We start from the raw sequence: 24,950 nt of genomic DNA, 5'->3' as shown, positions 1-24,950 counted from the left end.
CAAAGCCAACGGCAACGCCAACGTCAACAGCGACGCTGACTGCGCAGCCGACGCCACTTGTGGCTTTTGTGCTAGTGACAGGTTTTCTTTGGCTTTCGGCATTCGACGACGATGGCAACGATGGCAACGACGACAGAGACGCAGTCGCTGACGCTTGGCTTTTAAATTTGGCTTTTATTTTATTCTACCCTGCAATCATACAAACATCTCAAAGTGGGTATCATATTTATATATATATATATATATATTTTATATACATGTACAAGCATATGTTGGGCATTCCGGAGAAGAAAAAAGAATGCTAAAGCTGAAAATAAAAAAATAGTCTTCTGACTGCACAAATTCTAGTTTTGGAATGAGAGCAACTTTCAACTTGTTTGTAGAGATTGTCGATATGTATATATATATATTTATCGTTCAATCTCTTCGTATGATCGCATTACAGGGTATCTGTAGGTCGCCTATTCATTCGTTTTTATGCTGTGGCTTATACATACTTTACGTATGAATTTCTTAAACTAATTTATTAACGTTGTGCCAATTGTTGTTATAAAAATGTCGCTGGTAAATCCCGAGCTTGGAGACCAAACTCAGACTGGGACCCGAAACGAAAGGGCTGCCAATTAAGATGCGGCATGTAAACAAAAAAGCCAGAAATTTATCGATTTACATATGCATATAGAGGCCAATCATCTCTAACTATCTTTCATATATCTTATGCCCATCTTATATCTATATATTGAATGATTTGCAGATTTGTATAATTTGGTAGATTCGTTAGCCATTATGATTGGCCTTGAACTAAATTAAAAATACTGGGCGCGGGCGAAACTTTAATGACAATAATAATAGTAATAAACTAATCAAGCTATGATACCCATTCGAATGAGGGTCTTTAAAAATCGACAGCATAGGGGCAGCAAACCGACGGAGAGGTGCCGCCTAATTATCATCTTAATGATTGACTCTTTGAACTTTTGCAAATGTTCTGCTAACCAGCTTATAGCTCTGACTTCAATTGCATCTTTAGCTGTAGCTGTAGCTGTAGCTGTGACTGGACCTAGTGCAGCTCGAACCCCAGCTAATTATTTGATCACTAACTCTAACCACAAAACTGGTCAACGACGAGGCCATTTCTACCTTGAACTATTAAATGAAAATGTCTGCAGGGTTAACGTGGCAGGGCGGGTCAGGTCAGGTCAGGGTAGGGCAGGGCAGGGCAGAGCGAGACATAAAACTTTGCTTGTAAAACACATACATTCATACATACTCATATGTACATAAAACCAACAACATAATGAAAACTTGTTAAATAATCATCATCACAACAACATGCATTTGCATTGCAGAAACGACACTGAACCGTATTTTTTTAAGAAAAAAAAAAAGAAAAAAAAGAAGACGTCAGACTCGGATCTGGCCATCGCCGATATATTGCTGAAATATTTTCAATCATCATCTTTAGTTGGTTTTGCCTGATCCTTAACTAGTTCACAGTTTTAATTGCATTTTTGGGCCTTTGATCATTACATAGTTATCTGTGCTGATGGTATATAAAAGCCATTGCTTTAAATAGATTAAATTTTCCGTTGAGATATGCTCTTTTCCTAAAATTTGGAAACGAATCATTTATCATTCCTCTCCATCAGAACTATAGAGAATTGTTCATAAAATGCTTGAGAAATTGATGACTTCTCAACTGCAACATCTTTGTAAATCGCGGGTTTATAAAATATAGATCTACTACCACCAACTTATTCGAATTTCATTTCAATTCATTTCTTTTGTTATTGAGGGCTTTCTAAACAAAATGGAAACGAATTTTATTTACACGGATTTCAGTAAGGCTTTTGATTGCGCAAATCACTCTTAATCTCCCTCACAACTCTTAGAACAGAGAAAGTGTATTTTGAGTTTGTTCAGGTTGCTTCCGGATTACCATAGATCCACTGACAATTCCTATATTACTAAAACGCTTCATACTTCTACACTGCTTGTAATCTTGATGATATGGGTCTTGGCTTCATCAGGATAAGATGGAATCCGCACAAAAACCATTTCAATTGTTTGCCATAGTGGATTTTGACTTATTAATAAATTTTCAATTCTTTTTAGATACACTTATAAATAGTGATATTGATTTTTCTGGGTTAATCACTCAACTTAGTTTTGTAGCTTCGATCAGAAATATAAGGCATTTTCTAGCTTTTTCTCTTCAATCTTGTAGTTCGAAACTCATTCCGGATCCAATACTCAAATTATAATCGAAGGTGGGTCATATTTAGCTTGGGTTAGCCGTTTAACAAGCTCGTTAGTACGTCGACGACCAGGTCACATAAAAAACGAATGAAACCTTTGTTGAAAACCCAATCGAATGCAAATGCAAATGTAAGTGCAACGCAATCCAATCCAAGCCAATCAATATAATAAAATATGTTCGACCGTGCTTATCTTTTATTCATACAATTTTCTATGCATTACAACGATTTAATAACTATTATGATAAATGCCGATGATGCCCAATCAGAGATTCAGAGACAGCGCCACAGACAAAAGAAACATAGCCCAACCCAGACACGATAATTTTGGATACAAGAGATATACAGATAAATGTCAATTCGGAGAGTGTTGCAACAGGGCTGAGGCGCAATCTTTCAGATAGATTATCTTTGCATCTACCATAGAGTTTTGACCAATGCAGTCGGCTGCCAAAGTGATATACTCCCTATATTTGTGTAAATCTTAGTCAATATTGTACTTACCGTTTGCTGAAAGATTTCCCTGCAGACTGAATGAAAGAGAAAAAAACATGGATTTATTGAAATACTGCATATGATATGATAACAGATGATATGTAACACAATTTTCAATTGTTGTAAGTCCTCTCAATATACACATATATATGAAACTGCAACGCGATTTTTTTTAAAATCATTTTTTTAACATTTATTCCCAATAATTCAGACTTTAACGGAACTAAATTTAGAGCCATGTTAACATTGTAATACAAAGTAGGAATAATATAAGTGTATATGTATGTGTATATAATATATTTACATATATTTTGTGATTATGTTTAGTCATTGACGATGCTGACGCCACGTAACCGTTTCTTAAAGCTGTTCAGGAGCCGATTCGACAGTCTCAAGGTTTGTATGCTGTTGCTCAATGCTGCTGGGCTGCTTGACATAAAATAAGAAAACTCGATGTTTGTGTGTGTGTGTGTGTGTGATGGAAAAAAACAAAGAAATCATTGTGTGTTGTGTGTGTGATGGTAAAAAAAAAAACAAAGACAAAAAAAATAAATCAATGGTAAAACAGGATTAACGAAAATTGAAATGCGATAGGCAAGAAGAAAGAAGGGTAACTAGAATAGGACACAAATTAATAAGGATACAAACGTGTTGATAATAATTGATTTTTGTACACATTACTTTATTTAGTCGTAGAATTGCGTTTGGGGAAATCCATTCGATTTTAAGAGACATTTAATTACATACGTTGTTAAACTAGAAATAGCATTAAACATAAACGTAATACAACTAATAATATAATAATAATAATAATAATAATAATAATAATAAAATAATAATAAAAGAAAAGCAGCGCTTTCAAAGTTCTTTGTTTTTGTTTTTGTTTTTTTCTTTTTCTTTTTCGTTTCTACTAAATGCTAAAAGAAAGTCAAAAAATATGTAGAATGTTTGTGTATTTGTAGTTTCGATTAATTGTTAGATTTTGTTGATTTGCTTTTGATTCAGTTTCGTTTCGTAATTTTTACCCAATTTGATTTTTGATATAACAGTTTCTAGGCACACTCCAGCTACAACCTAAAACATACGTATATATATATATATATATATTTATATATATATTTAGAAAATACGTCCAAGACTTATAAAAAAGTGATTTTGCGATAAATGCATGTATTTTCCCCCTCAGCTACACAATTGCAGCGCCTACACTTTATACAGTTACAACACACACATGCAGATGCACACACACTCACACACACACACACACTCACACTCACACACATACTTGAGAAAAACAAAAGAAAATAATACAGAATGCTAGAGTATGATAGATTCGATTAGACTTAGTACGATTGCTGCCCGTTAAAAAAAATACACACACACACACACTCACTCACACACACACATACAATGAAAATAAATAATTTGTTTAACTTAAGAACTAGAACATATTTGATATTTAATACTTAGATGTAGCCTTTACACAAAAACTTTTGTGCCGTTTTTCTTATCGTTTTTTTTTTGTTTTTTGTTTTTCAATTTTTCAGCGTTTACTTGTCATATATCGTTATGTCCCTCTATTTATTCCCCTATATTTCTGGCATATGCGTTTCTAGCTCTTAAGTAACTGCGATATGGTATTATAGTTTTAGTTTAACTTCTGGAGTTGTTGTTAGTTGATTGGAATCCAAGTGAAATATTTGTAACTAACTTTAGCTGCCATGCGACTTAAGAATAGTATATCATATATAGATATACATATATATATATATATATGTGTACATTATACGCCTGTCTATAGCTATACGTCAGTTCCCTCTTAACTCAAATACGTTTCAGTTTTATATAAGAACAACAACAAAAATTTGGCCAATGAAATTCGCTAAAACAAAACTACAAGGCACATACATACATGTATATATATATATATATATATATTTACATATATATATATACACTCTATACGTATATCAATAACACACACACATATGTTCAAACACATATATAGTATATATAAGTTAATTAGAATTTTTAGTTCGACTCTTGTTGCTAAAAGTTTTACATAATTACAGCGCATCTTCTACTCGTTATCGTTATCGGTCTATCTTTACCGATCTATCTTAGCTCGTCCTCGTAATAATTTTCTCGTTACTTTGCCCTTGCCTTTGGGTTGCTTAAGAACTAACAAAATGTTGGGTAACCAGACAAAATACAAAATAAAATATCCTTGTATATGCATATGTGTGTAATTGTATGTTTTTTTTACACATGAATAGGCAGCTACATGACATGACCTATATATATGTATATATATATATATATATATATAGTATATGGTCTACATACATAAGTACAACTATTTTACGAACCTAAGGATTATATAATAGAGAACTCAGTTATCGTTTGTTGTTTTTGTTTTTGTTGTTGTTGTGGAAGTTGACGTTGCCATTTTTAGCAAAAAAAAAACAAAAAAAAATTATTTGATATTCTTTTTTGATTGTTAATAAAGCGGTTTTAACGAGTTTCACAAATTGGAAGTAAAAGGCCAACTTGACATTTATATAGCTGCAGTTGTAGTTTGTAAATCAATCAAAAAATATATGTGTATATAGGTAGGTATATATGGTAAATAGGTAGGATAGTAGTATGCATGTATAGCGTTAAATTAAGTAAATATTTTTGTTATAAGTAGTTGGTAAGTATAAACATTAGATACAATCTTCTTGTTAAAGCAGTCTAAATATATATCGTTAGAAGACAACTTGTTTTTCTCTCCATATTCCCATTCTACATATTCTCATTTTTTTTTCCGGTGCAACGCCTCCACATGCCTCCACAATTCTATAACATATGTGCCACATCTCAACTCGTTTCTCTCGTTTCGCTCGTCATCTTCATTGTTTCAACGAAGAGTTGGCCGGCAGCGTGGCGGAGCGTTGCACATTCGCCGCGTATGGCTTGTAAGCGGAACGTGTCGATTGGCTGCATCAGCGAGTAGCGAGTAGAGAGTAGCGAGCAACGAGCAACGAGTATGCGAAACGAGTGTGAGCAACGAGAAGTTCATGATGATTTTGGTGATTATGATGATTGAGATTGTTAGCGAGCGAGCGAACGTACGAACGAACGAACGAACGAACGAACGAACGAACGAACGAGCGAGTAGATCGAACAAGCGAGAAAAGAAAAATACGAGATTTATTAGCTTAAGATTAGACACACAAAAAGCCTTTAATTAGCAGCGAGTTTTTAAATTATGTATATATATATATATAAATATTCTTTTTTTTTGGCAACGTCAATTAGAGGGGGACGGGGTGGGAAACGCGGACGGTGTTAGCGTGTAGCTTGTGTGTGTGGGTTTTTTTGTTTTTTTTTTTTTGTGGGGGGTGTTGTTGGTGGGTTGGTGGACCAGCTGTTTTACCTGGGCGATATCTTGCTGCCATCGGTGCTGTTGTTGTTGGATGAGTTCGCCTTGTATCCACTCTTTTGGATACGCTTCAATAGTCGCGCCACCCACAACGATTGCTGCTCGGGCGAGTCGGCCAGCAGCAGCATATCACGTGCGCTGCGAGGATCGTGGTGCAACTTGCAGGGCGCCAGTGGATCATGCTTCTCGACGTGCTCCTTATGTATCTTATTGCGGCATCTACAACAAAAATTATATATATATATATATATATGTATATATATGTAAGTTATAATGTAACAAAACGAAAACTTACCTCTTGCATTCGTAGGCCGCCGGCGGCTTAAACAGTTGCCACAGCGGCTTGGAGCATAAATCACAGAACGTTGGCGTATGGTACGTAATGTGCACAAACTCATGACCTAGACAGAGACAGACACAGAAAGAGAGAGAGAGATATATATATAAGAGAGATATATGTAAAAAAAAAAAAAGTACAAAAAATAAAAATAAATCTGTACAATTTTGTAATTAAAAATTGATTGAATTTTGCACCAATCTTTGACCAATTCACAAATTAGATTTGCAGCCAATAAGTCGAATTAAAAAACCATTAAAATATATATTTTTCTTGAAGGATAACGTTTCACTTTAAATATATATACATTTTTTGTTTTGTTTTTTTGTTTTTTGGTTGCTTACGTTGGAACTTTCCATTTGCAAATTTTAGGTTGCTTTTTAAGCGTGGAAAAACGAAAATAATCATGACTGATTGAATTAAGCGCTAGGGAATCACAAATTCTTTACGTGTATATATCATAAATAAACCGTAGTTAAAGTTTGAGATAGATTTTAGTAGATATATATGTATATATATATAGTATATGGTATATGGCAGGCGGGCCAGATGGGCAGGCAGGCACTTACCCTTGTGTGTTATGGTGCCAGGTCGCTCCTCATTGCTGCTGACATGCAGCGTCGCATCGAGCTGCTCATCGGGACGATGGGAGGCGCCCTCGCCGGCGTACAGCAGCTGGAAGATGCGCGGAATCTCTTTGGCATCGGCGCGTATGACATCGCCTTGGGTAACACTGCGCACGTGATACACTTTGCTGTTGAGCACAGAATTATTTCGATTAGTCAGTCTATTGCCGTCTATTGAATGGCAGATAACGAAACTAACCTCAGATCGAGTATGAGAACGGGATCGGTTGTATTATTCTTGTCGATCTCCGAATTGTAAAAGATGATTTTGCGCGACGAGACGATCACATATTGACGCTTCCAGCTTTGGCCGCGACGGCTTTTCTGCTTATTTGGAACGGATAGGACGCCTTCGAAGACCGAGTCCTGTGTAAGTGAGAGCAGAGAGGAGTGCTAAATCAGAACGAGCGAGTAGCGAGTAGCGAGAACAAGAACAGTTTCGAATAGAGAAAACGAGACGAAAGCAACGAAACGAAAAACGAAACGAAAAAGAAAGGTGTATGTGTATTTGTGTAAGTGTATTTGTGTAAGTGTATGTGTGTGTGTGTGTGTGTGTATGTCTGTGTGTGTGTGTGTGTGTGTGTGTGTGTATGTCTGTGTGTGTGTGTGTGTGTGTGTGCATGGGAGCATACCTGACTATCCTCGGGATCATTATCGGCGGATGAAAGCGAAGCTGTCTCATTGAGTTTGCTCTGAAGATGCTCAATTTCGGTTGCCTTGCAGTCAATCTCCATGTTCATCTTCTGCTTGAGCTGCTGATCCTCGACGGCCTGCTGCTGCAGATCCTGACACTTGAGTAGCATCTGGTTGAACTTTTCGCGCTCTTGCGACAGCTCCTGCTGCAACCGACGCATCTCCTTCTCCTTCTTGCGCAGCTCAGCCGTCGAACGGGCTTTGCTCTTTTGCTCTGTAAAATTGTTGCACAAACAAACATATTCGATTGAGATTCTCGAGAGAGAGAGAGAGAGAGAGAGAAATTCTCGAGATACTCACTTTGCAGGTCGGAATCGCGACGATTCATCACTTCGGCCAATTTGGCGACGGCCACCTGTTTGAGGAGCACCTCGTTCTTGCACTTCTCGGTTAGCTTGACGATCTCCTCATCCTTGGTGGTGCGCTGTTGCTGCAGCTCGTCGAGCTGTTTCTTGTGCTGCACCAGCTGATCGTCGCACTCGTTGCATTTGAGCTTCAGTTTTTTGTGGAGATCGGCTTCCGTTTCCTTGAGCGTGGCTAACGTTGCCTCCTTGGCATTGATCTCGTTGCGATGCTTCATGATGAAGTCCTTCAGTTCGAGCTCCTTAATCGTTTTCTCCTTCTCGAGATCGGCGACCGTCTCCTCGGCTATGGAGCGGGCAAGTGCCTCGGAATCGGCGCGTGCCACAGCCACCTGGACTTGATGCTTGAGCGAGATGCGCTCCTCCTCAAGATCCTCGATCTTGGACAGACGTTCGGCGCTCTCCTCGCGATTCTCGTTGGCCTGCGTCTTGTAGAGGCGCGAGAAACACTGCTCTGCCTCGAGCTGCGCCTGCAGTTCCCGATTGTTGGCCAGCGCCTCGTGATGGGTGCCCTTCAGCTGTGTCAGATCCTCCTCGAAACGACGCTTCGCCTCGCGCTGTGCGGCCAGCTCCTTTTGCAGTTGATTCTCGCGCGAGCGCAGGTGCGCCACCTCAGAGCTATGCAGACTCAGCTCCGAGAGCAGCGAGTTGCGTTTGGTGTGCTCCTGTTCCAGCTGGGACTGCAGTGCGGCCACCTTTTCCGATTCCTGACGGCATTCACCTTCGAGCTTCTGCAGACGCAACTGGATCTGTCGATAGTCCACCGACAGCATGCTCAGCTGTCGCTCCTTCTCCTGCGAATTCTGATCGGCCTTGATGCGGGCGGATTTCTCCTCGTTGAGCTTGGACTGGAGCGCCTTAACCTCTTGCAGATTGGCCTCCTCGCGCGACACCAGACGTGACTTTTCCGTCTCCTGGTGCGCCTTAACCTCCTGCTGGTAGCGTCCCTGTGCCGCCTTTAGCTCAAAGTCGAGACTGGCGTGCGTCTTCTCCAGTTCGCTAATCTTCTCCAGCAGCGATCGATTGTCCTCCTGCACCTTTTGCTCACGTGTCAGCGATCGTTCCAGATCGTTGGCTAACGTTTGCATTTTATTCTCGGCCTCCTTGTGCAGCTCCTTGAGCTGTGATCGCTGATTCTTCTCCTGCACAACGTGCGCCTGCAGTTCGGCATTCTCCTGGCCGAGCTCCTCCTTGTGCTTCTGCAGTGTATCGATCATCTCGACCATGTCGCGCACCTTCTCTTCGTGCGTCTTCAGCGTGAATCCCAGCTCGGCATTTTGTTTCTTCAGCTTTTGCGTTTGCTCCGTTTCGGTTTTAAAGCTCAGCTCCATGTCATGCAGCTGCTTCTCCAGGGTGAGCACCTTCTCATTGATGTTCAGATCACGCGTACGCGTCTTTAGCTCATTCTCCAGCTTGCGCTGCGTGTCCGCCATTTGGGCCTCGGCCTTCTTACGCAGCTCGATCTCCACCTCGACCTTCTGCATGGCCACCTTGTAGTTGTGCTGCCTCAGCGCCAGATCCTTCTCGTATTCGCTGGCAATGCGCTGCAGTTCGGCCTCCCGCTTTGTGCTCAACTCGATCTGCTGCCGCAGACTCGTGTCCTGCTGTTCCAGTGCCTCGGCACGTCCGCGTTCGCGTTCCAGCAGCGCCTCCAGCCGTTTCAGCTCATTGGAATTTGAGGGGCGATGGCGATGATTGTGGCCGTGATTGTTGTTGGCATTGCTGCTGCTGCTGTTGACCGATTGCGATGCCTTGGACTCGGCGTCGACGGTATCGCTGGAGAGCAGCTGATAGTCGCCCGTGTAGGTGAAGCCAATGAATGGCAAATGATTGCCATCGAAACTCTTGGGCACCGGGAACACCTCCTCCGTCTTCTCATCGCGCTCAATATCTTCGAAATTGCGCGTATCATCGTCGGATGCCAGCTCCGGCACCACTGGCGGTACACTCTCGCGTATATTGTCAAAGGACCAGGTGTCGTTGCGGAAAAACGGATGCGCCTTAATGTCCTCAATGCCAAAGCGACCCAGGCGCTGTGTGCGATCGGTGAGGAAGGCTCGAATCAGCGCCTTGGCTTGCTCACTGATCTCCACCTCGGCGGGAAAGCTGAGCGAATTCTTGTGATCCATTATTTTGCCATAGGTGCCCACCAGCGAGTCCGCATAGAAGGGCGTCTCACCGAACAGCATCTCATACAGAAATATGCCCACCGACCACCAGTCACATTCGCGACCATATTCATTGTCGACACCCTGCGATTGCAGCACCTCGGGACTGATGTAGTCCGGTGTGCCGACAGCATTGCTGGACACCACCTGTCCGTTGGCGCCCATGCGCATGCAGGTGCCGAAATCGGCTAGCTTCAGATGGCCATAGCTGTCCAACAGCATGTTGTCCGGCTTGACGTCCCGATGCACAAAGCCCATGTTGTGTATGGTGTCCAGTGCCAGCACCACCTCCATCGTATAGAATATGGCCCATTTCTCTGGTATCTCATAATCGCCCATTAGCGAAACAATATCACCGCCAGGCATAAAATCCATCACCATGTAAAGATATTTGCTATCCTGGAATGCGAAATGCAATTGAACAATCCACTCGGAGTTCGCATGTGCCATTATGTGACGCTCCTCCCAAAAGAAGGCGGAATCTGGTCGTTTCATCATCTCGAATTTGGATAGACGCTTCATGGCATACACTTGGCTGGAAGACTTGTGCCGCACCAGCTGCACCTCACCAAAGGCGCCGGCTCCGATTAGCTTAATGAAATCAAAATCATCCACATTCATCCGCAGCTGATTGATTCGCTGCGCCAGCGGCTTATCTGCAGGGAAAAACCCAAAACAAAAATAAATAAAAAAAGAAAAGTTTTTTCAATATTCGAAATCATTTTAGTTGACACTACTCACATTTATATGCATATTGCTCAATGTTCTTGAGACGCTTAAGCGAATCGTGCTCGCAATCGCTAACCAGTGCCGATACCGTATCCAGCAGGCAGTCCACGTTGCATATGCTGGTCGGATCGCGCATCTCGCGCTCCAGCGCCGTCGCTCTGGAAGAGGATAATGGGTTAAAAAGTTAACAACCGATCGGCGAGCAGACAAATTTCCGATCTTTGTCAAAACAGAAGCGATAACTTTCTTTTTATCATTCGATTTGATTCGAATTCGATTTGTACAATTTTAAAATCAAAATTTCAATAAGTACCATTATTAAAAATATGAAAAATCACAACAAAAAAAACCAAAACAATTTGTGTGTTGTATAGTATTATTAGGTCATTGCCAAGATATGATAGCACACTTCCGACAGCGAAAACAAAATAAAAAAAAAAATAAAAAAACGGGAAAAAGTGTTTACACAAAATAAGTTGCGTAATGGCAAACAGAACATCATCAGCTCCACCAAGAGCAAGTCATTCATGTAAATAAATTGCGGAAAATCGGAATTGATTACTCACAAACGAACAGACAACAACCACTTTGCCAACCACCCTTCCCTCCCCTTTCCCTTCCTAACGCACCACCTCCCCCCAAAATACAAACAAATGAACAGCAGCCAGCAGAAGCTAAAGGAATTTCATAGAAATTATGGAATGAGTCACAAAACACGAAACTCCAACTGGCTTTTTTTTTTGTTGTTCAGTTTTTTTTATGGTGCACCGACAGACAAATGGGCGCTATTTAAGTAAAAATTAGAAATTATTGTGCCCGGTTGATAGTCTGGCAACCTGGCAACCTGGCAACCTTTGGACAAACTCTGGCAACTTTTCAGCATATTTGAGAATCTATTCATTTTCGAAACAACTACAACAAATGAAGGCATGTATTTATTTATTTATGTATGCATGTATGGTATGCATGTAGATTCAGATACAGTTGCAATCAACTGCCAGAGAAGAAGAACAACAACAACAACTTTATCGCAAGAACCGAACTCAACTGTTGACTTTGATAATTTGCTGGAAGAATGCTTAAGCGTGTGTGTGAAAATGTTGATATGACTTGCTTATGCGAAGACGCGTCGCGCTTTCTTTTAGTGCATATGGACAGATGGACACACAGACAGACAGACAGACAAGCAGACAGACAGACAGACAACAATAGAAAGATGAGCATGTTATTCCGTCCGTTGGTATTAGCCATGCAGTCAGCGGGTATTATAATTATGTCATGCAACATGTAACAATATATATATATATATGTAATTATATATATAGTTATGTATATATTGATATATCATTTTTTATGCATGCTTTTTTATTTTTCTCTCACTTTTTTGAAAAAACTTTCAACTAAAAATGGATCATTGCTTTCAAAAACAGAATATTATTTTATTGTGCATAGCATGTAATATTACTTATTTGTTGTATCTTGCGAATTTATTAACAATATTACAATTTAAGTTGCATCTGTTTAAAATTTGAACAACAGCTTTCTAACATCGGATATCATAGCATCTTCAGTCATATATATTTAATAGGAAATCGATAGTAATATGATATATATATATATCGAATCTATGACATATCTGCCTGCAAGAGTATTTAATTCCTGGCGATAACAGTTTAGTTTAGTTGACGATGTTGTTGTCAGTTGTTTTCTTGAATGAATTCAAGAAAATAATGCAAATAATCCGTACTTGATTTATGCCATCAATTTTGTTTGTTTCTTTTCCAAATGAGTTGTATATTTGTATTTCAGTAGATTAGTATTTCTTATACGTGAAACATACGCAAATCTAAAGTATGAAAATGATGTTTACAATTGCATACCAAATATATATTTTTCTTTCTCGATTTCAAAAATGTTGAACGATTTGTTTTGATTCTCGAATCTTTGGTAATTAGCCGAAAAGCAATTTTGTCTATACAAGTCCATAGGTAAGTCAGTAAGTACAGATCTGTGTTTGTCTCTATGTTTGTATGTAAGTTAAGATTGTGGCACATGGCGCAGATCACACGAAGCGTTGCGGATACTGAAAAGCCGAGAGAGAGCGAGAGAATCAAGCGAGGAGAGAGAGAGAGAGAGCGAGGGAGAGAGAGAGAGAGAGCGAGGGAGAGAGAGAGAGAGAGAGAGAGAGAGAGAGAGAGGCAGAGTGTCTCGTTTTGTGTCTCAGAGTATGGCTGTTGTCGAGTCCACAATATAGACCCGTTGACAGACGGCGCAAAATTGATACTAAAAGGTGTTTGAATTGTTGTGATTTCATCATCACCACTTACGGCATGACAGAAAAACCAAAAACAAATCACAGCAACAGCAACAGCAGCGCCAACAACAACAACAACATACTTGGAAAAGTGGAATTTTCAAAAATGCTGCGATGAATTTTTATTTTTTTTTATGTTTTGGCAATGGCAACAACAACATAATTATTAACAACAGCAACAACAGCAACAAACAACAGCCAGCATTCAGTACGAAAAATAATAATATATAATAAACAACGACGACAACATTATCGTCACCTAGAGACAATATAATTGTAAATTTAATTTATGCACGCACCCAAATTGAGACAAGGCGCTGCAGCTAAGCATTTAATTTCATTTCATTTGATTTATTTAATCGCGTTAAACGCTTTTTCAAGCTACAAATTTAGCTTGTTTTTCTTTTGTGAATAGACAGAGAGCGAGAGAGAGCGACAGAGAGAGAGAGAGAGAGAGAGATAGAGAGAAGCTGTCACACAATTGTATGCATGATAAATATTAGCACACTTTGCCCGCTATTACGCATTTTATTGCCAGTTTCTAAATGCAAAACCTATTTCCGTGCCAATGAAAATGCAAACAGGCAGCGCGTATTTTGCTGGCTGTGTGTGTGTGTGTGTGTGTGTGTGTGTGTGTACAGCCTTAACTCTTAACGTTGAAATGAAATCTGATTATTAATCTTTGATATATAAGCCAACGAAATGCTCAAGTATAAAATGAGAATTGATTTCGCTGAAGGTTGAATTTTTGAGTCGAGGAACAACTGTCTGCCATTTATAAGCATCAACTCTGTCGTTTCAATTAGGCAACGATCACTGTATCTGATACATATATATATATATATATATATATATATATATATAAATATATTTTAATGGCCAAATGCGCAACGTGCAAATGTGCAATGCAATTGGCGTATCTGCTTTTGTTCTAGCCAAATGTTTTACCACCGCTGCAGCATTTTAATGGCCAAATGTATTTTGTGCAGCACTCAACTATTTTTTTGTTTTTTTTTTGTTTTACGTAAACACGCACAGCGCAGCAAGCAGAAAGCAGAAAGCAGCGAGATGTAATGCATTATTAAAGTCAAGAATTTGCATGCATTCTGCAGATGATACGCAGGCGTAACAATAACAATAACAATAACAATAACAATAATAACAACAGCAACAACAACAATCGTACCGTTCCGGCTCAAACAAGTGGAGAGCAGGGGGCATACCCCACCACCACATCTTGGCCAGCAATTTTGGGTGGGCCCTGCTCCTGCCGCTGGCCAAGACTATATAAATATATATATATATATATATATATATATATATATATATATAGGTATATATCTATATATTTATTTGATGGCGATTGCGATTTGGTTGGAAACGCGTTTGACGCGCTGCGATGCGCCGCCTGCAACTGACAACAGAGACAAAACGCTCTGCGTTTTGGCCAGTTGCAATTTTGTTGTTTCGACTATTTGGTTTCGTTTTTTTTTTTTTTGGTTTTGTTTTTTGGCTTTTTTTTTTCGTTTTCATTTGGTTTGCTTACAAATTTTAATGCGAAAATGGCAAATTTATGAGAAGTGGCCCAAACGGTCGGTCAAACCGTTTTGCTCACTCGCTTGTCAATTTGATTGCCGCCGCTGCTTTGAAACACATATGCTTATGGAAGGTGTTTGGCACTGATGTATATTTTTGTTTTTCGCTTTTCGCTTTTCGTTTTTCGTTTTTTTACACTAAATTTGTAAATCTTAACTGAACAAATCTCAGCGAACACTCGATTTGACAATTAGTTGAACACCAGTTGCGTGTCCCGCCTCACCTCAATTTGCCTGATCGTGTTTTCTTTTGTTTTGTTTTGTGTGCTGATAATACTCACCGACGCCGCCTTTCCACATCCATGTTTGATTATTTGCTAAACCTCCTGTCTTCGACTCGTCGCTCGTCCTGTTGCCAACCGTGCAGCATGCAACTGGGTTGTGTCCACGCCTCGTTCTTTCTACTGGGGCCTTTGTTAGCTGTGTGGGCGTTAGCAGCACTGTAAAACATATATGTTTTATTATTAAATATATATTATCATCATATATCATCATTAACGGTGCTCGCTTGCTAATTGCAACACTTCAACACCTAGCTCATTTCACAAACAGTAGATTGTCTAATATATTGTCATAATTCTCATTAATGTACAACTAACAATATTTAACAATCATCTAAATGCACAAGCAAATTGCATTTGGAATATATTAAAATTAATAATATATAAATTGTTAATTGTAAATTGTAATTAACTTGGGAGCACTGTATAAATCGTACACGCTTGGCAATATATGCACATATATAGATGGCTGATCCTTGGACTGGGCTTACCTGCTGCTGTGTGCCCGCCCCCCAAAGCTGTTCCTGGCTGCTACAGCTCAGTTGAATGTCGTACAGGATTTTTAGAGCTGCAGTAAACAAAAAAGAAAACATATAATACCAATTTAAATTTGTTTGGTTGCTTCAGCTTCAGCTTACCTGTCTAGTCAGCTGAGGAAGCACAGCTACAGAGAGGGTGAGAGGGGGTGCGGTGCGGGATGCAACGGAAACGGTTCTGGGCAGAGATGAGTAGTTTTTTGTTGTTTATGTTGTTGTTGTTGGTGTTGTTGGTGGTGGTGTTCTTGTTGTTGTTGGCAGACGATGAGGTCACGAGCGTTGTTAAACCACTTGAGGATTCAAATAAACGGTTAGCCGTTAGTATGCCTAGGCGAGAGCAGGCCGTCGTTGGCCAACGCCACATACGGGCTACGATCGGATCAGCAGAGCTGCCAGCCAGCCAGCCAGCCAACAAGCCAGCAAGTATTGTGATTATATATGTATATTTATTGCAATGTCCTTGCCGTTTATTTGATGTTTGACTTGGCACTTTTTATTTATGATTTATGTATATTTGTGATTGAATTTGTTGTTGTTGTTGTTGCTTGAAGTACTTTTATGTGTGTGTTTTTTTCTCTGTTTGGCTATTTGGCTGCAATTTTTGGCGAAACAAGCAGCAACAGCAGCAGCAGCAACAGCAGCAGCAGCAGCTCGATGTCGTTGTGTTTGTAAACATGCAATGTGTGGCACATCGATTGTTGACTGCGCTGTGCGCATGCAACAGTTGCAAATTATTGATTTTGGCCAAATGTTGCCAAACACTTGCGTTATTCGCTTTTTGTTTTGAGGATTATTTCAGGAGACACAGGGCCCAAATCCAAATCCAAATGGCAGCGTCACAGCAAATCGTTCACCTATTTACGATCACACTAATTTTTGCCACCGAAATATACCAAATGGCAATTCAAAGCAAAAGTGGTCACATGCTACATTTTTATTTTTTGGTGTTTTTGGTATTTTAATGTCAGTATTTTTTGTTGTATATTTTGAATACATGATCATACATGTATGATAGTTTCCCATTCAACTTTTTTTATTGTTTGCTAAATTAATCAATGGAATAGCAAAGGATTTTATTTGCATTAAATTAAATTACATTAATATGCAAAAAAAATACAGCTGTTGCTGGAAAGTTGAATGGGCTGAAGACCAATCGAATTTTAATCGAAAACTCGCTACATGCACTTACCAGTATATCTTTCGCGCACAATTACCGAGTACTCACTCGATAGTTTCTGAAGCAACCCTAATAGTGCTACCAATTACAATGCTGCTTTCATATTCGCTTAACGGCATTCTGTAAGCTTCTTCATGCGGTCACACTGCGCCGCTGATCGTGGTTTTAAACAATTGTTGTAACGTCTGTGTGGGCTGCGTGCATAAGAACACATTAACCACATTACAACGAAAATGAACATTAATATAATTTTAACATTTATTTTGATGGACTGCATTTCAAAGTCTACGTAAACGTTGGGAGTATAGGTTGAAACGGCATTTTAGGATATATTAAGAATTAAAGTTACTGACTTTGATATAAAATTAAATTAAAATTTAAATCTTGTAATAAAATAATTAAACGTCTAGCTCACATATGAAGAAAAAATAGTTTTAACTAAAATGTAAAAAAATAAAATAAAATAAAAATAAAAATCTATGAAAATGGGACACCTGACAAGAATTCTCGTCTAGAACTACTTGTGAAGTTTCACATTATCTTCTGGCGACTATACCAGTGTGCGTTTCTGCTCATAGAGTCCATAGAGCGCCACAGTGGAGCAAAGCAGTGCCATTAAGTCAACGGCAGCCTATTACATTGTTTCAGCTCGCGCGACTCGGCAAACATTCGTTCGGCTGTAATCGGTGTGAAAACCAGATTGTGCTCGGCTCGTTGCTGCTTCATCAGCAGAAGGGCTGGCGGGGAGGCAAATGGAAGGCACTCAGAGCACAGCGAATGCATGATAGTGGAACGAAAGGGCTGTCCAGGCGATCTGCGAATGTATATATGTGTGTGTGTGTGTGTAGAGAGCACAAAGAGACCGAGTGAGAGTGAGAGAGCGGGAGTAGCGAGTGCAGTTTGTGTTTGCTAGAAAACGACAGAAAACGGCAATCATTATTTCGGTGAATGTGTGTGTGCGCTCAGTTAACCGTTATACGGCAAGGTAGGAGACGGCAGCGCAGCGCAGCGTCGCCACTAGCAGTATTCAGAGTCAGAGTCAGTGTCAGCGTCGTCAGTCGTTAGACGCGTTTCGTTAGTCGTGGAACACCGTACTGCAGTCCAAAAAAATTATAGCTGGCGTTCCGTTTATTAACTAGCTGTATGAGCACACACATACACATGCACACATATATGTATATGCTTTAAATTTAAATAAAAACGCGCGCGGGTGTCGTATACATAGTACAAATATATAAATATAAATATATTATATATACATATATAATATATATATATATATATCTATCAGTATATGAATAGATCTATAGTTGTTTTATGCATATTTTTTGTCTTGTTTTTTTGTGACAATCGCGACGAGAAGATCGTCCGCTAAAATACAACTTTCAAGTGCTGTTCAAAAAATAGTTGTCCAAATAACATTATCAATAACAACAACAACAACAATAACAACAAAATGGTCGAGACAGTGATTACCGTTGAGCGGACAACAACAACTGGGCCACCTGGGCCAGCGGCGGGTGACAATGGCGGCTTCTGGAGCGCCATACGCATCAATTTGGACTATTACAGAACGGTGCCGGGCCTGATAAAGATTGTGCAATTGGTAAGTAGCGCAACCCATCTATCTAACCAACAAAATAATAATAAGCATTGCCTAGAAACAGTAAAACTCACATTGCGTATACGACACATTGCGACACCCACCCCACCCCCCTTGGGCTTTTGCTTATCACACACATACACACACATACACACACACACACACACACACACACACACACACAGCCATAGTGTCAAATTGATATGCTGTGTAAATTGAGCTTTTATCTATAGATTTCTGAAAGCCTTGCCAATTAATGCACATTTCCCGGGGCCGAGCCGCCATTTTGTCATTTGTAGCATACCCTGTAGCCATGCGCAGGTGGGTATAATGAAATATGAACTATTGTTACCAATCAATGAATACCAAGTTGGTCATTTAATTGTGTTTCTCTGCTGCGGTACAGGGTATAGCTCAAGTTTATCACAGCTCTGTTATATTCCAATAGTTATCTATGGTTTGCATAACAACACACGCACACACACAATCACGATCACAATCAGACACACACACAGGATCATTCATTAGACGGATAAGATACGAGTCGTGAAAGGGCTCAAAAGGCAGTCAGCCAGGCCATGTGAGCAATTGCTTGTGGCTGACAACAATTTGCTGGCAATTCTATAACGATCAATCCGATTGTCATCAATTCAATTTCAATTAAACACTTCCAGGGGCTAAAAAAATGACTCGAAATCGAATTGCGTTCAACAGCTGTGCGCTCGCACCAAGAAAGAAAGGAACAAAAAATTAAAACAATTTACATATATAATTGTAAGTGCTTAGATGTGTGCGCGCGTGTGTGTGTGTGTGAAGGCGTGGGAAGTCGTCACCGGTTAGCCATGCAAATGCCCACAACCCACAATCCACAATAACCACAACTGGCACATGGAGCACAACTGCAGCCAAATGCTGCCTGCCATCAATATCAAAATACCAAAATATCAAAATACTAACACACACACACATACATACATATAAATGCCTGCCCACAGGTGGCCGCCAACACGCAACAACCACAACAAGTACAACAGCAGCAGCAGTTGACACACACACACACATATATATATATATATATATATTTACATACATACACACTAAATTGCAAGCATTGAGAATGAGTACAACAACATATGCTTTATATGTAGGGAGAAAGCTTCCCTGGGCACAGATCATCCAAAGATTAATGTTGCTGTTAAGTATGTATGTATGTATATGTATTTATGTTTATGTATGTATGTATGTGCTTATGTATGTGTTTATGTACATACATGTTTCCAAGGGCAATTCGCCCCCGAAAAGCTGGCTATGCCCTTATAACTTTTGGTCTATAAACGTGCCTTAGATTGAAAAATATGAAAACAACAACAACAACAAGAAATCTGCGTACATACCTATGTATGTATATATGTAACAATAATTGTATAAAACAGAGCTTTTGCGATTTTGACCATATGTCAAAAACTTAACGGGTTTCATTGGGCTAATTTATTGATTTTTAGGCACTTATCGTTTAGTGATACGATAAAATCAAAACTCTATGCTAAATTCCATATTCTTAATAAATTCATTTCAAATAGGAGAGCGGGGTGGGGGTAGTAGGGGGTGGGGGCTGCCAATTATCCATATGATGTTTGTCAAAGCTACAAAGTGATTTTGTCCCACATTGTATAAAATATATAAATATATACTTGACCGATTCTTTCTATGATAACTACACATATATAACTAAAAGGCATATCTAATTGGTTTTGTTAAGGATAAAGGAGTTGCCCATACATGAATTTATTTGTAGAACTATTGCTTCTATGACAGCTGTATAATATAGAGAAAGAAAAAAATAATAATGTTGCCCTCGTTATTTGCATACACCTAAGTCAAGCAAGTCTGTTAATCTGTGGTCGAGTAATGATTATTTGACGTTATTATGGAAATTTGAATGCATGCAAATCTATTTCTTAATTGAATACCAATTCAAGTGTAACATTTATTTTGAAACAATCAATGCAAGTGTCACGCATACGCCAACACTATATGTCCCATGCCCCATGCCCCATGCCCCAAGGTCACAAACATTGAAAATGCCTAGGAAATCGATAGAGTTGGGAAGTTGGGCAAATCACTTACATGCTTATTATATATACTCGTACACATATATACATGGAAATAACAATAAGTATCTCAATTAGCCACAACAATTCCAATGGTAATTTATAAATTTTGAACTTATAATTATTATTATTACATCGATTTAATTTGCTTGAATTTTCTTTTGTGTGTTATGCATTTAAATAACGAATGCTTTCTCAGCATTAAATGCAATTTTTTGCGCTTAATCTAATCGACGCCTCCCCAATTGACTGGTAGATAGCCTGTCTGTAATTAAAGAGCTTGCGGAAAATATGAAATATGACTGTAATTAACTGATAATCCTTGGCTGGGCCTATCTCTAATCGCATGAGTCATGCGCATTACTCACACCTGGCCGATAATATTTATCTTTAATGTGCCAGGTCCAAGAAATGGCTAAGTACTCCTCTTACATATATGCATATGTACTTATGTTATTACTCATACGATGTGTAAATGAGTGATTTTTTTTTTTTTTTTTTTTTGTTTTTTGTTTTGGCCGACAATCGACTATCAAACCAATAAACTGGCTGACAAACAAAACTTAGCGATTTTTATAGTCAGCTGCCTCGTATCAACGCAGACGATAAGATTGTCCTTTCCAGAATTCCAATGCACAATTCCAGTTCCACTTCCAGTCTGCATTTCATTAGCGGCGAATACTTGCCTGTGTTTTCGTTTAACTTGGTCAAACATTTGGGCGCCTTGTTGACAATCTTGTTGTCATTGTCGCACACACACCTAGCTATTTATGTCGTTCCAGGGTCGCTTGTAAGCGTAAGAATAGTGTCTACAAGCATATTTAAATACATACATACATACGTACGCACATACGTACATCATATATATGCAAATTTGCATGGGGGATGGGCAGAGCGATAAGACGCGAAACGGTTCCGAGGCACCCAACGATTTAGTAGACGTTTCTCAAAATGTGTACATATTTATGCATTATAATAGACATTACGTAAGAGAATTATATACATACAAACACACATATATATGCATGTATATTTTTTGGAAGCTGTGCGATTTGCCACAGGCCACTTTATAGTCGTCTATACATATATGCACACATATATATATATATATATATATACATATATATGTAGTGTGTACATATGTAAATTTGTATGTATGTCTGTTGACTACATTGTTATAGATTGTTGTGGTCTTTGCCCAAAGCGGAAATTATGACACACATTTCGAATGTTTTTTTTTCTCTTTTTTTCGGTTTTTTTTTTATCAAGAATTTCAAGAATTTGCCAGTTACTACGAATTGGCATAAAAATACAGTGAATGAATGAAACTAAAATACAAAATTAATTTCATTTCAAATATGGCATATGAAATTCGCAAATTAAATCAAGTCTGAAAATGAATATTTCTTGTCTGTTTGTGTATGTGTGTGTGTGTGTGTTTGTGCATGTTAATGCACGCTGTTAAAGTGAGCTCATCTTTAAGTTGTCACCAACACGCCCATAAGTCAAATGAAGCAATTACCTTTGTTCTTATTTGTTTGTTAACATAGTCAACACACACACACAATTTACATGCTTCCATTGCTGTTAGTGCAAAGCATTGTGCGCAAGTGTGGAAGCTGCACTGTTATCGCTATCGCTGTTATTATGATCATGCCGCTGCTATTGAACTTCAGAAACAGCAAACCGTCCCCGCTGCTCCTCTATCCACACATAGTGTTCAATTTTATCGATATATATTACAATTCTGCCGTCCCGCGTCATCAATCAAGCGAGTATTTCTTGCTGAAACATACACATGGGTTTGTGTGTGTGTATGTATATATATGTACATATATAAATACACAGCCATATGTATGTATGTGTGTTGCATATGTCACGCTTCACAAGGCAATTTTCTCATTTATTATTAACCAGCAGACCAGTCAAATTATCAACGAACAAATCATATAAATTGGGCTATTGAAGCGTTAAGTGTTGTTCTTGCTTTAAGCATTGATTTACATACATACATATGTATGTATGTATATATATTTGAGCAGATGTCTATATATAAGTATACACACATACACACATCCATGTGTACATATTACGCTAGGCTGTCAAATAAATTATACTGTGACGCTTATACATATTTAAAAAAACATAATTTTTTCTTTGAGAAATGTATGCTTATATATACATACATATACATATACACACTTATACACTCATGTATGTAAATAAGTCAACATTTGCGAGTAGTTCATTCTTATTTTTGAAACATGATGACGCAAATTTGTCTCGTTGCCTGTTGTTTTTGACCAGTGGAAAACAGAGTTGCCCACATGCGATGCGACACACAATAAATAAGTGTGGGGTGGTCAAGTGTAAGCTGCACTGCAGTTTAATCAACTTTGAACGACAGGGGGCGCTTTTACTTCGCACACACACACACACCGAATTAATTTGTGTGAGCGAAAGACAAACAATAACATAAGCAAGAACCAGTTGACTTCAGTCGCTGCTGCTATTGTTGTTGTTGTTGCTTGTGCTTATATTATTATTGCAAGCTATGCGAACGGGTCGCCGCCGTCGCTTTTGGCTTTAACAAATGTCTGCAACTTTCAGCTTTCACTTTTTGTACGCCTTTTGTTTTAGGCAACAGCAACAAGAAAGCTGTGTGCGCACCTGTTAGCACACACACACACACACACACACGCCTAATACTTATTGCTTTTTAATTGCAATCACAAAACACATTCATACATCTAGAAATGGGCATCTCAACGAAATCTGTGTCATCGATTGAAATGGACGCCCACACACAAACACACACATACACACACATGCAGACATCTGTGTGAGACTGTCAATGTGCAGCGCTATTAAGATTGAATTCAATTGCTCACCGATCTGGTAATTACCAATGTATACACAAATACACATACATAAACACACACATATATATATATGTATATGTGAGGCATGCATGCAAATGGCAATTAAATGGTCGGTCACCAATTGCTTACAATGACATCATAAGGCGTCACAAAAAAAGAAAACGAAAAAAAAACCGAAATGTCAATTAAGATAAAGAATTTGTTTGTTTTTTTGTTTGTTCTTGTTTCAGGTATTAGGCATCATTTGTATGGCGCTTGCCTCACCCGCCCAGACAGCTGCAACAAGTTTCTTTCTCTTTGCCATTGTGCTCTCTTTCATAATTACCATTCTGTTGATGGCCGCCTATTTGCTGGGCATACGCGAAGCACTCAATGTCGCTGTCAACTGGATATTTTCTGTAAGTTAACAGTGCTCTGCACACACACACACACACATATATATATATATATATATATATACATACAGCGTTTACATTCGTTGCTCTCTTTCACTCGCAGGAGCTGCTGACTACCGCTGTGCTGACACTGCTCTATTTCATTGGGTTCATTGTGCAGCTGGCCAGATGGTCCGAGTCGAATGCGAAAGGACATGGCTCGAATACGGCGGCCGGCGTCTTTGGACTGTTCAATTTCTTGGCGTATGCGGCGGGCACGTACTTCTTATTTATGGCACACAGATCGGGTGCCACACATTAATTGCGCAGAATCGCAGAGTCGAGCGATGCGATGCGATCTAATCTGATCTTATCCGATCCAGAACGTAACCATTTACAATAATAATAGTCAAGCGCACCCACCACGAAAGCAGCAAACGTAGCGTAGAATAAGATTAAATTGTGCAATTTCTGAAAGTTCCGAAAGTTGTTACATGCATTTCTTTCTTTATTTTTTTTTTTTCTTTGAGTGGTACACAACACGCACACACACATATATATATATATATACAACGGCAACGAGTGTTGCACGCAAAAAGCTCAACTAAAAGCTTTGCTCAGATCAATCAGTTCAGTTTTTAGCTCGCTGCTCTCACGGCGCGCTCAGCGTGCAACTTGATTTGTTTTTAATGTTATTTTAATGCTTATTTTAACTTTAACGCCTGCTAACATTTAAGTGCAAACACACACACACACACACATGGCAACAATAAGTTCGATAAATTATTCGTATTTTGTAACTGAAAAAAAAAAAAATAAATAAAAAATCAGAACAATTTCGCCGTCAACTTGCCGTTGGAGTGAAACTTGACTAATGTGAGTTGGGTTTCATTCCAAATCCATATTCGACGCAACTTGATGCACTCCGGCTTAGCCAAGTTCCACACCCGACGAAACTTTGGACAAACAAAAATAAGTAAAT

The 24,950-nt window shown here is 39.1% G+C and overlaps 2 protein-coding genes across 10 annotated transcripts; one reads left to right on the top strand and one right to left on the bottom strand.

The window, feature by feature from the left end:
* Positions 1-2,966: 2,966 nt before the first annotated feature.
* Positions 2,967-16,228, bottom strand: LOC6565215 (rho-associated protein kinase 2). Of its 8 annotated transcripts, none has more exons than XM_032737832.2 (11): positions 15,924-16,228; positions 15,777-15,853; positions 15,286-15,444; positions 11,108-11,253; positions 8,137-11,022; positions 7,776-8,050; positions 7,343-7,536; positions 7,087-7,271; positions 6,476-6,581; positions 6,175-6,399; positions 2,967-3,179 (listed from the first exon to the last, which is right to left on the bottom strand). In XM_032737832.2, exons 3-11 carry the CDS (start codon positions 15,306-15,308, stop codon positions 3,077-3,079), a joined length of 4,143 nt encoding a protein of 1,380 aa, XP_032593723.1. In that variant the 5' UTR covers positions 15,309-15,444; positions 15,777-15,853; positions 15,924-16,228; the 3' UTR covers positions 2,967-3,076. The 8 variants fall into 8 exon arrangements, with proteins under 8 accessions (XP_032593723.1, XP_032593720.1, XP_032593722.1 ...); XM_032737834.2 differs by lacking the exon at positions 2,967-3,179 and adding an exon at positions 5,252-5,735; XM_032737835.2 differs by lacking the exon at positions 2,967-3,179 and adding an exon at positions 5,253-5,735 and having other exon boundaries at positions 7,343-7,509.
* Positions 16,229-18,056: 1,828 nt separating this feature from the next.
* On the top strand, positions 18,057-24,944 carry LOC6565217. 2 transcript variants are annotated; one of them, XM_032737945.1, is made up of 4 exons: positions 18,057-18,139; positions 18,362-18,604; positions 23,825-23,992; positions 24,093-24,944. In XM_032737945.1, the coding sequence occupies exons 2-4, from the start codon at positions 18,455-18,457 to the stop codon at positions 24,288-24,290; spliced, it is 516 nt and encodes a 171-aa protein (XP_032593836.1). In that variant the 5' UTR covers positions 18,057-18,139; positions 18,362-18,454; the 3' UTR covers positions 24,291-24,944. The 2 variants fall into 2 exon arrangements, with proteins under 2 accessions (XP_032593836.1, XP_001991368.1); XM_001991332.2 differs by having other exon boundaries at positions 18,061-18,173.
* Positions 24,945-24,950: the final 6 nt, after the last annotated feature.

This window comes from Drosophila grimshawi, unplaced genomic scaffold, assembly GCF_018153295.1.
Source record: "Drosophila grimshawi isolate 15287-2541.00 unplaced genomic scaffold, ASM1815329v1 contig_848, whole genome shotgun sequence".
NCBI classification, from domain to species: domain Eukaryota; kingdom Metazoa; phylum Arthropoda; class Insecta; order Diptera; family Drosophilidae; genus Drosophila; species Drosophila grimshawi.
Note: the sequence above shows the minus strand (reverse complement) of the source record. Positions and strands in the feature narration are given on the sequence as shown.

Coding starts and splice junctions, on each gene's coding strand:
- LOC6565215 (XM_032737829.2), bottom strand. CDS start 14,645: ATGTGGTGGTGGGGTATGCCCCCTGCTCTCCACTTGTTTGAGCCGGAA. Junction 11,254..14,595: donor CACTTGTTTGAGCCGGAACG/GTACGATTGTTG, acceptor ATCCTCTTCCAG/AGCGACGGCGCTGGAGCGCG. Junction 11,023..11,107: donor TGAGCAATATGCATATAAAT/GTGAGTAGTGTC, acceptor TTTTCCCTGCAG/ATAAGCCGCTGGCGCAGCGA.
- LOC6565217 (XM_032737945.1), top strand. CDS start 18,455: ATGGTCGAGACAGTGATTACCGTTGAGCGGACAACAACAACTGGGCCA. Junction 18,605..23,824: donor TGATAAAGATTGTGCAATTG/GTAAGTAGCGCA, acceptor TTCTTGTTTCAG/GTATTAGGCATCATTTGTAT. Junction 23,993..24,092: donor CTGTCAACTGGATATTTTCT/GTAAGTTAACAG, acceptor TTTCACTCGCAG/GAGCTGCTGACTACCGCTGT.